The sequence below is a fragment of the Oncorhynchus nerka genome, linkage group LG28, assembly GCF_034236695.1.
Source record: "Oncorhynchus nerka isolate Pitt River linkage group LG28, Oner_Uvic_2.0, whole genome shotgun sequence".
Classification (NCBI taxonomy): domain Eukaryota; kingdom Metazoa; phylum Chordata; class Actinopteri; order Salmoniformes; family Salmonidae; genus Oncorhynchus; species Oncorhynchus nerka.
The window spans coordinates 46,844,791-46,860,708 of record NC_088423.1 but is presented as its reverse complement, the minus strand read 5'-3'; the positions used below and the strand labels follow the sequence as shown (position 1 = coordinate 46,860,708).

Here is a 15,918-nt window from a genome sequence, read left to right as displayed (position 1 = left end):
TCGAGACAGTGACCAAAATACCCTTAGACTTGGCAGTGCAACACTCATTATTAATTGGTCACTAGGGTGGCAGTAAAAAAAAAAGATTGGGCTGGTAACGTTAGTTTAGTCAGAGAGGAAGACGCAAAGTGAGAGGGTCCACTCCGGTCAATCTGTCCACTAATGGTTATTATATAAAAATGGAGCCAGCTACATTTCCTAATGTTTTGTTTATAATTAATCTTGCATTTACTGGAGAAAAGTAGGCTAGACTGAAAAAAGTACCAGAGAAACGTAGCTGATGGGATGCCGGTTTGTGAATTCTCAGAGTGGGGAAGTGCAACTGAAGCACAAAATTAGTCTTGATGCCGAGCAGAAATTAAACTAAGAAGCATTTTAGATCAGCGTTTAAAGACATTTCTAATGCGTAATCTTTTAAAAAATGTTTGTGAAATGCAACCCGACACCATCTTGTCATAATATAAAATACCTCAATTACAGTCAATGAACTAAGTAGACCAGACCTAGCTGCTGTATGGGAAAGCCACCCCCTTAAGCAGACCGGAACTGACCTTTTTCTATGGAAAACAGCCTGAGTGAACTCTACATTTATCCACCATCTTTGGTACCTAGGTACTTTTTCGAAACTAGAAAATGACTAGTACTAAAGTTTTGGGTATTTTCAGCACTTCGGTCAAATATGTCTTGCATCTACTGATTGAAAATGGACCAAGTCTATCAGCACAGCTGATGTCCCCTTACATAGCGCGAGAGCACCTTTCCTGCTCCACTTACTCATTGCTAGAATTAGCCTGTCGTCCTGGAGAACCACTGCACTCATTGGGCTGCATCAATTTAGCTCCCCACAGAAGTTAACGCACTAGAATAATACACCGCAGCATGTAGAAAACGGCAACTGTTAATTACTGTTCGCAAAACAAAATGTCCATTACAGGCTAGAACACTTTACAATGCAAGGCGACACCGGTAGCTTCCAGCATTGTAGGCCAATTTTCTTATTAGCTTACAGCTGAAGCTAACATCAATTCCCTACCCAAAACACTATGAACCCTAAACCCACACAAATTCACATACCGCCACAACAGATGATGCAATCTCTATTGCACTCCACACTGCCCTTTCCCACCTGGACAAAAGGAACACCTATATGAGAATGCTATTCATTGACTAAAGCTCAGCATTCAACACCATAGTGCCCTTAAAGCTCATCACTAAGCTAAGGACCCTGGGACTAAAACACCTCACTCTGCAACTGGATCCTGCACTTCCTGACAGGCCGAACCCAGGTGGTAAGGGTAGGTAACACATCAGCCACGCTAATCCTCAACACGGAGGCCCTTCAGGGGTGTGTGCTCAGTCCCCTCCAGTACTCCCTGTTCCCCCATGACTGCATGGCCAGGCACGACTCCAACACCATCATTAAGTTTGCCGATGACACAACAGCGGTAGGCCTGATCACCGACAACGATGAGACAGCCTATAGGGAGGTCAGAGACCTGGAGATGATTTTGGACAACAGGAAAAAGAGGACTGAGCACGCCACCATTCCCATCGGCGGGGCTGCAGTGGAGCAGATTGAGAGCTTCAAGTTCCTTGGTGTCCACATCACCAACAAACTATCATGGTCTAAACACATCAAGACAGTTGTGAAGAGGGCACGACAAAGCCTATGCCCCCTGGGCATGGGTCCTCAGAACCTCAAAAGGTTCTACAGCTGCACCATTGAGAGCATCCTGACTGGTTGTATCACTGCCTGGTATGGCAAATGCTCTGCCTACGACCGCAAGGCACTACAGAGGGTAGTGCGTACTGCCCAGTACATCACTGGTGCCAAGCTTCCTGCCATCCAGGACCTCTATACAAGGCGGTGACAGAGGAAGGCCCTAAAAATGATCAGACTCCAGCCACCCTAATCATAGACTGTTCTTTCTGCTACCGCATGGGCAAGCGGTACCGGAGTCTAGGTCCAAAATGCTTCTTAACAGCTTCTACCCCCAAGCCATAAGAATCCTGAACAGCTACTCAGACTATTTGCATTTCCCCCCCCTCTTTTACACTGCTGCTACTCTTTATATCTATCGATAGTCACTAACTCTACCTACATGTACAGTTGAAGTTGGAAGTTTACATAAACTTAGGTTGGAGTCATTAAAACTCATTTTTCAACCACTCCACAAATTTCTTGTTAACAAACTATAGTTTTGGCAAGTCTGTTAGGCCATCTACTTTGTGCATGACACAAGTCATTTTTCTAACAATGGTTTGCAGACAGATTATTTCACTGTCACAATTCCAGTGGGTCAGAAGTTGACATGGACTAAGTTAACTGTACCTTTAAACAGCTTGGAAAATTCCAGAAAATGTCATGGCTTTAGAAGCTTCTGATAGGCTAATTGAAATAATGAGTCAATTGGAGGTGTACCTGTGGATGTATTTCAAAAGTTACCTTCAAACTCAGTGCCTCTTTGCTTGACATCATGGGATAATCTAAAGAAATCAGCCAAGACACCAGAAAAAAAAATTGTAAACCTCCACAAGTCTGGTTCATCCTTGGGAGCAATTGCCAAACGCCTGAAGATACCATGTTCATATGTACAAGCAATAATACACAAGTATAAACACCATGGGACCACGCAGCCATCATACTTTGATGCGAAAAGTGCAAATCAATCCCAGAACAACAGCAAAGGACCTTGAGAGGATGCTGGAGGAAACCAGTACAAAAGTATCTATATCCACAGTAAAAACGAGTCCTATAGCAACATCACCTGAAAGGCCGCTCAGCAAGGAAGAAGCCACTGCTCCAAACCAGCCATAAAAAAGCCAGACTACGGTTTGCAACTGCACATGGGGACAAAGATCGTACTTCTTGGGGAAATGTCCTCTGGTCTGATGAATCAAAAATAGAACTGTTTGGCCATAATGACCATCATTATGTTTGGAGGAAAATGGGGGAGGCTTGCAAGCCGAAGAACAGCATCCCAACCGTGAAGCATGGGGATGGCAGCATCATGTTGCGAGGGTGCTTTGCTGCAGGAGGGACTGGTGTACTTCACAAAATAGATGGCTTCATGAAGAAGGAAAATTTGGTGGATATATTGAAGCAACATCTCAAGACATCAGTGAGGAAGTTAAAGCTTGGTCGTAAATGGGTCTTCCAAAAATGAACAATGACCCCAAGCATACTTCCAAAGTGGTGGCAAAATGGCTCAAGGACAATATAGTCAAGGTAATGGAATGGCCATCACAAAGCCCTGACCTCAATCCTATAGAAAATTTGTGGGCAGAACTGAAAAAGCGTGTGTGAGCAAGGAGACCTACAAAACCTGACTCAGTTACACCCAGCTCTGTCAGGAGGAATGAGCCAAAATTCACCCAACTTATTGTGAGAAGCTTGTGGAAGGCTACCTGAAACGTTTAACCATAGTTAAACCATTTAAAAGGCAATGCTAACAAATACTAATTGAGTGCATGTTAACTTCTTACCCACTGGGAATATTTTTATTTTTTATTTCACCTTTATTTAACCAGGTAGGCTAGTTATATGATGAAATAAATAATTCTCTACTATTATTCTGACATTACAATTAGAAAATTGTAATCCTCTCCACCCTCTCCGAGTTGGGCATCTCCGGCGCGGCCCACGCTTGGATTGCGTCCTACCTGACAGGTCGCTCCTACCAGGTGGCGTGGCGAGAATCTGTCTCCTCACCACGCGCTCTCAACACTGGCGTCCCCCAGGGCTCTGTTCTAGGCCCTCTCCTATTCTCGCTATACACCAAGTCACTTGGCTCTGTCATAACCTCACATGGTCTCTCCTATCATTGCTATGCAGACGACACACAATTAATCTTCTCCTTTCCCCCTTCTGATGACCAGGTGGCGAATCGCATCTCTGCATGTCTGGCAGACATATCAGTGTGGATGACGGATCACCACCTCAAGCTGAACCTCGGCAAGACGGAGCTGCTCTTCCTCCCGGGAAGGACTGCCCGTTCCATGATCTCGCCATCACGGTTGACAACTCCATTGTGTCCTCCTCCCAGAGCGCTAAGAACCTTGGCGTGATCCTGGACAACACCCTGTCGTTCTCAACTAACATCAAGGCGGTGGCCCGTTCTTGTAGGTTCATGCTCTACAACATCCGCAGAGTACGACCCTGCCTCACACAGGAAGCAGCGCAGGTCCTAATCCAGGCACTTGTCATCTCCCGTCTGGATTACTGCAACTCGCTGTTGGCTGGGCTCCCTGCCTGTGCCATTAAACCCCTACAACTCATCCAGAACGCCGCAGCCCGTCTGGTGTTCAACCTTCCCAAGTTCTCTCACGTCACCCCGCTCCTCCGCTCTCTCCACTGGCTTCCAGTTGAAGCTCGCATCCGCTACAAGACCATGGTGCTTGCCTACGGAGCTGTGAGGGGAACGGCACCTCAGTACCTCCAGGCTCTGATCAGGCCCTACACCCAAACAAGGGCACTGCGTTCATCCACCTCTGGCCTGCTCGCCTCCCTACCACTGAGGAAGTACAGTTCCCGCGCAGCCCAGTCAAAACTGTTCGCTGCTCTGGCCCCCCAATGGTGGAACAAACTCCCTCACGACGCCAGGACAGCGGAGTCAATCACCACCTTCCGGAGACACCTGAAACCCCACCTCTTTCAGGAATACCTAGGATAGGATAAAGTAATCCTTCTCACCCCCCCTTAAAAGATTTAGATGCACTATTGTAAAGTGGCTGTTCCACTGGATGTCTTAAGGTGAACGCACCAATTTGTAAGTCGCTCTGGATAAGAGCGTCTGCTAAATGACTTAAATGTAAATGTAAATGTAAAATTAAATTAGTTTACATACACCTTAGCCAAATACATTTAGACTTCAGACTTCAACTGTATATATAACCTTGACTAACTGGTGACCCCGCACATTGACTCTGTACCGGTACACCCTGTATATAGCCTCGCTACTGTTAATTAAAGAGCAGCAGTAAAATAAGTAAAAAATAACTTAACACATATTTTTCTTAAAACTGCATTGTTGGTTAAGGGCCTGTAAGTAAAGCATGCCACTGTAAGGTTGTAGTCGGCGCATGTGAGAAACAAACATTTATTTTATTTAGTACTTTGTAGTGTTGTCACGATACCAACATTTTAGTAACTACACCAGGCCAAGTATCAAGGTAACACAGGGGAGGGGGGGGGTAACAATTCAGTAGCCTTGCATCCTGTTCACCCTGTCCCATGGACGCTTGTTCCCGTTATGCGCAAGTCCTACGCAAAACACTGTCACTGATATTCACAACACTTACCGAATTAACTTCACACCGTGTAATAGAAAACCGTATATATAAATGGCTGATTTGCTCAAACTCACCAAAAAAAAGAAACGTCCCTTTTTCAGGACCCTGTCTTTCAAAGATAATTCATAAAAATCCAAATAACTTCACAGATCTTCATTGTAAAGGGTTTAAACACTGTTTCCCATGCTTGTTCAATGAACCATAAACAATTAATGAACATGCACCTGTGGAATGGTCATTAAGACGCTTACAGATGGAAGGCAATTATGGTCACAGTTATGAAAACTTAGGACACCAAAGAGTCCTTTCTACTGACTCTGAAAATCAAAAAAAGATGCCCAGGGTCCCTACTCATCTGCGTGAACGTGCCTTAGGCATGCTGCAAGGAGGCATGAGGACCGCAGATGTGACCAGGGCAATACATTGAAATGCCCGTAGTGTGAGACGCCTAAGACAGCGCTACAGGGAGACAGGACGGACAGCTGATCGTCCTCGCAGTGGCAGACCACGTGTAACATTGTTGGTAAAATTATGATTAAAATACTGAACAAATCATTTTAAATGGAACTGTAGCTAAGTAAAACTTATAATTTGCTTTACTATATCTGATTAACAATAGGAGTTCATAAGAAGGGATTGTGTGACACGGACAAGGAGTAATTAAAGTTCATGAACACCATTCCAACTAGGAAGAAACGAATGGGTCGTTAACCTAGCGTTGAACCTACAGAAACTTAGCTCTGGAGATTTTAGATAAGACAGTGAGTGCATTCCTAGGTTTTCTGTTCATTAGAACTGTCAGCTCAGTGGTGATCGATAATGTTAAGGGGTCAAAAGTTACCTGGGAGTGTGTTAGTAAGTTAGAATTAACTTTTCACCTCACTTTGTCCCGGTCGAGAGGGGATTCTGTTAAAGCCATGAAATGACGTCATGATCTGTATATAAACTGTTGCTCGTGGTTAAGTGTCAGCGCGCTCCGAGAATAAATTCTGTTACCTATTATTGAAAGACTGGTCTGCATCTATTTTATGCAAACAAGAATCTTATAAACTCTCATAAAATAGATTAAGGGTTTATAATTGATGAAAGCACATTGGCATAATTAAATTACAGTAACAAACATGACCTGCACAGGATTGGTACATCCAAACATCACACATGCGGTACAGGTACAACTGCCCGAGTTACACCAGGAACGCACAATCCCTCCATCAGTGCTCAGACTGTCCGCAATAGGCTTAGAGAGGATGGACTGGAGGGCTTGTAGGCCTGTTGTAAGACAGGTCCTCACCAGACATCACCGGCAACAACGTCGCCTATGGGCACAAACCCAATGTCGCTGGACCAGACAGGACTGGCATAGAGTGCTCTTCCCTGACGAGTTGTGGTTTTGTCTCACCAGGGGTGATGGTCGGATTCGCTCATATCGTCGAAGCAATGAGCGTTACACCGAGGCCTGTATTCTGGAGCGGGATCGATTTTTAGGTGGAGGTCCGTCATGGTCTGGGGCGGTGTGTCACAGCATCATCTGACTGAGCTTGCGGTCATTGCAGGCAATCTTAACGCTGTGCATTACAGGGAAGACATCCTCCTTCCTCATGTGGTAACCTTCCTGCAGGCTCATCCTGACATGACACTCCAGCATGACAATGTATCAGTTGTTGAATCTTATTATATACAAATATTTACACATGTTAAGTTTGCTGAAAATAAACACAGCTGACAGTGAGAGGACAATTATTTTTTTGCTGAGTTTATTTGCAAAGGCCTAACTGTGACTTGTCTGGAGAAATAAACATGCATAATGATCGGCATTTCATTGGGGCAGTAAGGGGAAAATACTGCATGAAACCTTCTTCACTCTCTGTTAACACACGCACGGTCTTCCTCTCTCACACAAACACTGCTTCCAACTTTAAAAAACATTACGTACCAAACATAATTTAAGGAGTACCAGAAAGAGTTGTGGCTTACTTTTGGCCTATATGAATCTCATGAGTAACAGACCACTTTCCTTTCTTCCTGTGCCAATCAAATTTGCCTAGACCTACTGTCACGTTAGCAGGTTGTTAGCTAATTAGGTAACATGACTGAACAACGTTTGTTAAGAAACCAATAATTAGCGACCTGGAATTCGTTTTTTTTTAAACAGCCCGCGGCATGGTTTGTGTAATGTGTGCAAAATCATGTGCGAAAAATGTGTGCGAAATCGCTCCGGAAGAAAAAAGGTAGCAAAGTATCAACTTTGCTCGCTCTGCTCCAATTTATGAAATGTAACAGAAGACTTATTAGGGTCTGTATCCCCAATTGCCAACACAGCTAAATTATATATATATTTTTTTTTTAACTGATGGAGGAATAGATGTGCAGGAGGAGCGAACGGAGAGAAGCAGGTGAGTGATGGCTGGAAGTGACAGCTGCCACACTTGAGATGCCATGAAAGTGGACATTGGACTGGTGCATACAAGAGACTAGTTGCTAGGAAAATGAAACTGAATTTATAAACAAAACTGACTTTACAAAGATTTTATAAGCAGGTGCCAGCTGGTTCTTTAGATCGGTAGGGCTGAAACATTTGGTAGTATCATTTGAAATGGTACTTTGGTACTCAAATGTTGGCATCATAAGTATCATGCCATTTCCGTACCATGATATTGCTATGGTGAAGGTATACCGTGCAACACTAGTACTTTGTTCTCAAACCATAACCCAAATATGCTGATTTCAAAGATGACTGTCACCAAAATCATGATTAATTATCCCTTTCTCTCACTGCAGTGTTTATCCTATATACATTTATCAGCAGCAGGCAGTCACTACAATTTCTCTCTTTTTTTCATGTTTAACTATTTCTTTACATAATTTTCAGGATAGTAAAACACTTTCAGTGTGAACTTAAAGGACTAAAACCAGATAAATTATGTAGAAAAGATAATGGAGCTATATTTCGTTTTAAATAAGATCAGAATATAAACTAGTGTCAGGGAGAAGCTCACATTTTTTAAAAATGTCATGGGGTCCCAATTGATTTTGTTATAATGTTCGAGTCACTCAAATGCATATGCCGTGTTTCTTCTGCTATGGCAAAATGTGTAGAATTGCAGCAAATCTGCTTTAAAAAAAAGACTGCACATTTTCTCTCCGCCCATCAAAAATGGGTAAAATTGCTGGAACCAGCTTTAAAACTCTAACATTATTGCCGCCCCCATGACAATGCCCCCGTGCACAAAGCAAGGTCCATACAGAAATGGTTTGTCAAGATCGGTGTGGAAGAACTTGACTGGCCTGCACAGAGCCCTGAACTTAACCCCATTGAACTCCTTTCGGATGAATTGGGACACCAACTGCGAGCCAGGCCTAATCACCCAACATCTTTGGCATTTGATTAGGAGCCCCATTAGCTGTTGCAAAGGCAGCAGCTACTCTTCCTGGGATCCACACAAAACAGGACATAATACAGAACATTAATAGACAAGACAAGAACAGCCTTGGATCGGTGTCCCCCCGCACGACAGTTGAGCTAACGTAGTCTGTGATTAGCATGAGGTTGTAAGTAACAAGAACATTTCCCAGGACATAGAGATATCTGATATGGGCAGAAAGCTTGAATGCTTGTTAATCTAACTACACTGTCCAATTTACAGTAGCTATTACAGTGAAATAATTCCATGCTATTGTTTGAGGAGAGTGCACAGTTATGAACTTGAAAATGTATTAATAAACCAAATGAGGCACATTTGGGCAGTCTTGATACAACATTTTGAACAGAAATGCAATGGTTCAACACAATGTTTCTTATGAAAAATAAGAAGCGATGCAGTCAGTCTCTCCTCAAATCTTAGCCAAGAGAGACTGGCATGCATAGTATTTATATCAGCCCTCTGATTACAATGATGAGCAAGACGTTCCGCTCTGTTCTGGGCCAGCTGCAGCTTATCTAAGTCTTTCCTTGCAGCTCCTGACCACACAACTGATCAATAATCAAGATAAGACAAAACTAGAGGCTGCAGAACTTGCTTTTTGGAGTATACTGTCAAAAAAGCAGTGCCCGTCCTGAATGGAAGCAAGTCCCCGCAGCAATGTTCCAACATCTAGTCAAACTACATCCCAGAAGAGTGGAGGCTGTTATAGCAGCGGGGGGAGGCACACCTCCATATTAATGCCCACGATTTCAGAATGCGATGTTCGACAAGCAGGTGTCCACATACTTTTGGTCATGTAGTGTAGTTACATGAAAATGTAACATCATATACAGTCCCCTGGGAAACACTGGCCAAAACAGTGGGTCCTACCCTGTCACAATAACTCATCCCCGGCTTATTTATTTGTCTTCATGTCAAACAACAATGTATTCAAAGTGCTGCCCACTATATTCCAAATACAATAATCATTATATTTCCATGATTCCAACAACTCACCAATAAACTAGGCCTAGATTGTTTGCCCAAGATACATATCTATCATGCAGCCCTAAGTGGCACAGTGTGGAATGTATTACAAAAGTGCAGGAGACTCAGAAATGGATGAAAATGCATAAAATGTGTTTTTGGTTGAAGTTAGTATAAAACAAAAGCCCCATTGAAATCACGTAGTGTGTGTTGCCACACTAGAGTAGTCTCGAACTACTCATACTTATAACTTGTGCATGTTTTGAACTTGTATTATTTAAAACAATAGTTAAAATGACGGCAAATAGTCTCTCTCTCTCTCTCTCTCTAATATATATATATAAACATGTGGGGGTTTTGATTAGCAAGTTTGCCAGGATAGCTACTGCTGTGCTAGCTATGGCGTTAATAGCAACAGCAGCAACAACAACAACAGAAGCAGCAGTAACGGCAACAGAAGCAGCAGCAACAGAAGCAGCAGTAACAGCAACAGAAGCAGCAGTAACAGCAACAGAACAGAAGCAGCAGTAACAGCAACAGAACAGAAGCAGCAACAGAACAGAAGCAGCAGTAACAGCAACAGAAGCGGCAGTAACAGCAACAGAAGCGGCAGTATCAGCAACAGAAGCGGCAGTATCAGCAACAGAAGCGGCAGTATCAGCAACAGAAGCGGCAGTACCAGCAACAGAAGCGGCAGTACCAGCAACAGAAGCGGCAGTACCAGCAACAGAAGCGGCAGTACCAGCAACAGAAGCGGCAGTACCAGCAACAGAAGCGGCAGTACCAGCAACAGAAGCGGCAGTACCAGCAACAGAAGCGGCAGTACCAGCAAAACAGCAACAGAAGCGGCAGTAACAGCAACAGAAGCGGCAGTAACAGCAACAGAAGCGGCAGTAACAGCAACAGAAGCGGCAGTAACAGCAACAGAAGCAGCAGCAACAGCAGCAGCTCGTACGTAGAGACGGCAAATTAATATTGTTTTGTCTGCCAAGTGAACAGCTAACGTTAGCGGTTAGCTATCTAAGAAATAAAACACTGGCTAGTTACCGGTAGATAGCTAAAGTAAATATGTTTTTAAATAATCCTGGACACATCTCTCAATATAAAATATCTGGAATAGTATCACATCTAATCATTCTTACGTTAGTGCAGTGCCATATATTAGCTCAAATAAAATGTTCTAGAAGGATAGCTAACGTTAGCTAGCTAGTAAGCGTTAGCCAAGTTCCCGTACTGCCATCATCGCATCAGAGAAAAACAAGTCGAGATGGAAAAAAAAATACAGAAATAAATATCAGCGATGAAATTGGTGAGCTCTAATCCCTTCGACAAGAACAATCACATCAAATATATACACATATAACAACTGTCGCTTACCGAAGCTGTGTCTTTGACAGAGAAATTCAGGAATTCAGTACACAGAGCAGAAGGTACTTCACGATCAGATTCGGCCGCCGCCATCTTCACTCCTTCTCCCAGTGCGGAAGGAAACGGATATCAGCCGTTACTTCGTAGCGCGAGCGAGAGTGGTGAAACTTTTAAGCTGACTAATGGGAAATGAGAGGCTGTGCAGGATCAACGCTTACACAACAGGGTCAGGGGAAAGCCAACCTAGGTTACTTGTTTCAAAGATGCACTGGGGGACATTAGACACGCTGTAGTTGTAAAATCAGAATAATTCAACATATTAATAATGAGGATGATGATGCTGTTGGTGATGATGTTGTTGTTGTTGTTGATGATGATAATGATTAGGCTGATAACAATTGTAGTGACATACTCCATAAAGTCATTGCAAAAGGGCATATGTGCAATAGATTTATTTACACTGTACAGTAATACATTTGAGATTGTATAGACAGACTGCCAGGCATTAGTGGATCATTGCTAATTCACATTTAAAGCCAGCATCATATTCCAAGCAGATCAGTAAAATGACTAAATGGACTAAATGGGTGGCTCTTGATTCACTCTTGAAAACACAAAGCCTTATATTTAGATGAGAATGCAGGTTATAAGGATCTAGGACAACTAAGTCAAATAAATAGGCTAAAACCATTAGCAAAAAATAATGCACGTGTTATAGTCATGTAGATGTTAGTTAGAAGGCTTCATCCTTATTTTCTGGTCATGTATCTCTGGTTGCTGGTGCTGGTACAGTCTCTATGGTTACAGTCATCTTCAGCATCAAGAGTCAGCCTGTTGAGGCCCTGGAGGACTGGAGAGTACAACACTTGTGAGTTCAAAGTAAACAGGTCAAATTAGACAGACTTCTTAAACACACTGTGGCCATCTGCAGAGTGCACTATGCAATTACAGGCTTACGACAAAGAGACATTACAGAAAATCAAGATGCATGAACCACTGATACCTCACCTATATGGTGGAGCTTCGACAGTCTCTGACCCAGTGCTTTCTGCTGCCTTCACACCACAGCCCAGCCTGCAGAGACACAATAATGTAATATATCAGCTATGGAAAGACAGGAGACTGTGAAACATATACTCTAGCACAGAGATACACAGAAGAAACAGGCACAGAGACAGGTTATCATAGTAGGCCTAAATAGAACTAATGTAGTGTAGATTGACTGGGTCAAAGAGTAAACTCCATAGATTATATTTCTATGGTAGGCCTTCTCTTATTTAATCAAACGTCAGTACGAATTACATCATCATGTGAAAAGACTCAGATTTTAGCTCTCAATCTATATATGCACTCTCTCAGGTTTTGAATGGACTTCACTCTTTGTTAAGTCTTTGACCAGACTACACTAGATTAGTTATTTGGTCTGTCTTAGTGTCAACCTAGTGTAACGGATGTGAAATGGCTAGCTAGTTAGCGGTGTTCGCGCTAAATAGTGTTTCAATCGGTGACGTCACTTGCTCTGAGACCTTGAAGTAGTAGTTCCCCTTGCTCTGCAAGGGCCGCGGCTTTTGTGGAGCGATGGGTAACGATGCTTAGTGGGTGACTGTTGTTGATGTGTGCAGAGGGTCCCTGGTTCGCGCCCGGGTATGGGCGAGGGGACGGTCTAAAGTTATACTGTTACACTAGTACTGACATGAGCTGGTCTGGGACTGGATCTGTTAGTGGAACAGGGCCTGCAGGATCTTCATGTCTGTCCTCAGGGCACTGAGGTCCTGGCTCTGCTGAGTCTCGTCCATCTGGAGCCTCTGAAGAGTCTGCAGGTGTTCCCCCTGCACAGGAGATGAGAAGCGCCTCCCTCTAGGAGAGACAGGAAGAGAGAGATCTTGACACATGCCTGGAAATATTCCACAATACAGCAAAGTTGTGTCGTACTCCTAAATTCAGGTAAAAGAGAGGCAGTGCTGTGCCTACCCTGAGCCCCTGTCACTATCACCAGATCTTCCTTGTTCGGAGCACTTCACTTCATTTTGCATCTCCAGGAACTCATCTAGGGTCTCCTGAAGTGTCAAAAACAAGTCAAAAAGCATGTGCAAGAGAAAGAAAGCACTCTCCCTCCCTGAGCTTAACCACCCACAAGCAGGTACAGATATGCAGTACTGTATACAGACGTACAGTTCAAAATGCTGGTGTTTAAGATGAATGTCCCATTCCGTCACCTTGATCTGAGCGGTGATCGTCTTCATCTCTGCGTGCCACTTTGGGTCAGTTCTGATGTCATCGTCGTGAAGCCCCCCAAGCAGATGCACAGAGGTGTTGGATGTGGTGGTCGTCATAGAAACGGCAGAGACGGGGCATAGATTCCTCCACCTGCAGGATAATGGCTGCTTGCTGCATCACTGCATTGGCCAGTGCATTGTCATACACCCTGACAGAAGAGATTCGTACACACAGTGAGTGCGATACACTCATTTATACTGATGCTGAGAGTGACAGATGCAGGTTTGTTGAGAATGGGACAAACACTGATACCTGATGAAGACAAACAATATATAATACTTGAGTGAGTACACGCGTGTAAGCTGTAAAGGCTTATACACACACTGATATGCACACAGATCCCCTAGCTCAGCATACCCCCTCTAGCACTGGGGTCAGCGCACTCTCAAATGTTGTTTTTTTGCCATCATTGTAAGCCTGCCACACACACACACACTACGCAATACATTTATTAAACATAAGAATGACTGAGTTTTTGTCACAACCTGGCTCGTGGGAAGTGACAAAGAGCTCTTATAGGACCAGGGCACAAATAATAATAAAATAATGTGAGCGGACCAAGTAATTGGGCGTCACTCTAAAGCGGGAAGGTGTAATAAACGAATCAGGAGTAGGTTTTCTTGATTGAACACAGTTCTCTATTGAGGGCATTTGGTCAACACAAACAGTCCAACATAATAAATGAAAATCTTCCAAGGAAAAACATACATCTTCTTCTCCGGATGAGACCGGAACACAATAGGCTTATCTTTAAACTACAACAAAAAGTCACGGGATTGTCACCGTCTTAGTGGTTCTTCCTGGATAGCTCCTCTCTCTCGGTGGCCATCTTCCAGACATAGTTTTTCCCCCCTCTCTGCTGGTTCCATTCTCTCTCTTATAAGGGAAGGAGAGTATGTCATTAGTACCGTCAGCTGTGCTTAATTGCCTCTGGTTACCTTGTCTCCCATGCCTTGTTGGGCTACTATCCATGAGCCCAGCCTGCCCTCTGGTGGTCCTTCCACAATAATAATCAATCATTTTGCTCTTTATTTAGCCATCTTACATATAAAACCTTATTTGTTCATCAAAAATTGTGAATAACTCACCACAGGTTAATGAGAAGGGTGTGCTTGAAAAGATGCACATAACTCTGCAATGTTGGGTTGTATTGGAGAGAGTGTCAGTCTTAAATCATTTTCAACACACAGTCTGTGCCTGTATTTAGTTTTCATGCTAGTGAGGGCCGAGAATCCACTCTCACATAGGTACGTGGTTGCAAAGGGCATCAGTGTCTTAACAGCGCGATTTGCCAAGGCAAGAAACTCTGAGTGCAGTCCTATCCATAAATCTGGCAGTGACTTATGATTAAATTCGATTTTCACAGAATCACTTGTTGCAATTTCGATGAGGCTCTCTTGTTCAGATATCGGTAAGTGGACTGGAGGCAGGGCATGAAAGGGATATGAATCCAGTTGTTTGTGTCGTCCGTTTCGGGAAAGTCCCTGAGTGATTGACATTTGACATTGTCCGTAAGCATGAGTTAATTTGCACACAAAAAATCATACAATAATGGAAAGACCTGTGTGTTGTCCTTGTTAACGCAGACAAAGAAGAGCTCCAACTTCTTTATCATAGCCTCAATTTTGTCCCGCACATTGAATATAGTTGAGGAGAGTCCTTGTAATCATGGATTCAGATCATTCAGGTGAGAAAAAACATCACTCAGATAGGCCAACTCGTCATCATACAAGAGGTCAGACAAGTGAAAATTATGGTCAGTGAAGAAAACTTTAAGCTCATCTCTCAATTTAAAAAAATGTGTCAATTCTTTGCCCCTTGATAACCAGCGCACTTCTGTATGTTGTTAAAACGTTACATGGTCACTGCCCATATCATTGCATAATGCAGAAAATACACGAGAGTTCAGGGGCCTTGCTTTAACAAAGTAACCATTTTCACTGTAGTGTCCAAAACGTCTTTCAAGCTGTCAGGCATTCCCTTAACAGCAAGAGCCTCTCGGTGGATGCTGCAGTGTACCCAAGTGACGTCGGGACCAACTGCTTGCATGCGCGTTACCACTCCATTATGTCTCCTTGTCATGGCTTTTGCTCCATCAGTACAGATACCAACACATCTTGACCACCAAAGTCCATTTGATGTCACAAAGCTGTCCAGTACTTTAAAAATATCCTCTCATATTGTCCTGGTTTCCAGAAGAGGATGCCTTCATTAATTGACCCCCCATAAACGTAACGGACATATACCAGGAGCTGTGCCAGGCTACGTCTGTTGACTCATCCAGCTGTAACGCATATAATTCACTGGTTTGTATAAAACACAGTAATTGTTTCAAAACATCTCCTGTCATGTCACTGATGCTTCGTGAAACAGTGTTGTTTGATGAAGGCATTGTCTGTGTCATTTTTGGGGCTTTTTCCCCCAGCATTGTCCGTCGCCATATCTGCGGAAGCAGGAAGAGTTAAGTCCTCCACAATAGTATGGGGCTTGCCTGTCCTAGCCACTCGGTAGCTCACCATATAATACGCTCCTAGCACCTTCTTATTAATTGATACTGTTGCTTTTATACATGTCTTACTACTCGAAAAGTCGT

The 15,918-nt window shown here is 43.4% G+C and overlaps 1 protein-coding gene across 2 annotated transcripts in view; it reads right to left on the bottom strand.

Moving 5' to 3' along the window:
* LOC115113318 (E3 ubiquitin-protein ligase UBR2-like) overlaps positions 1-11,177 on the bottom strand; it is a 42,059-nt gene extending 30,882 nt beyond the window's left edge. For both annotated transcript variants that reach the window (XM_029640838.2, XM_029640839.2), the window contains exon 1: positions 11,058-11,177. In XM_029640838.2, coding sequence (XP_029496698.2) covers positions 11,058-11,141 — 84 coding nt within the window. In that variant the 5' untranslated portion in view covers positions 11,142-11,177. The remainder of the gene's footprint in view (positions 1-11,057) is intronic.
* Between the last annotated feature and the right edge of the window lie 4,741 nt (positions 11,178-15,918).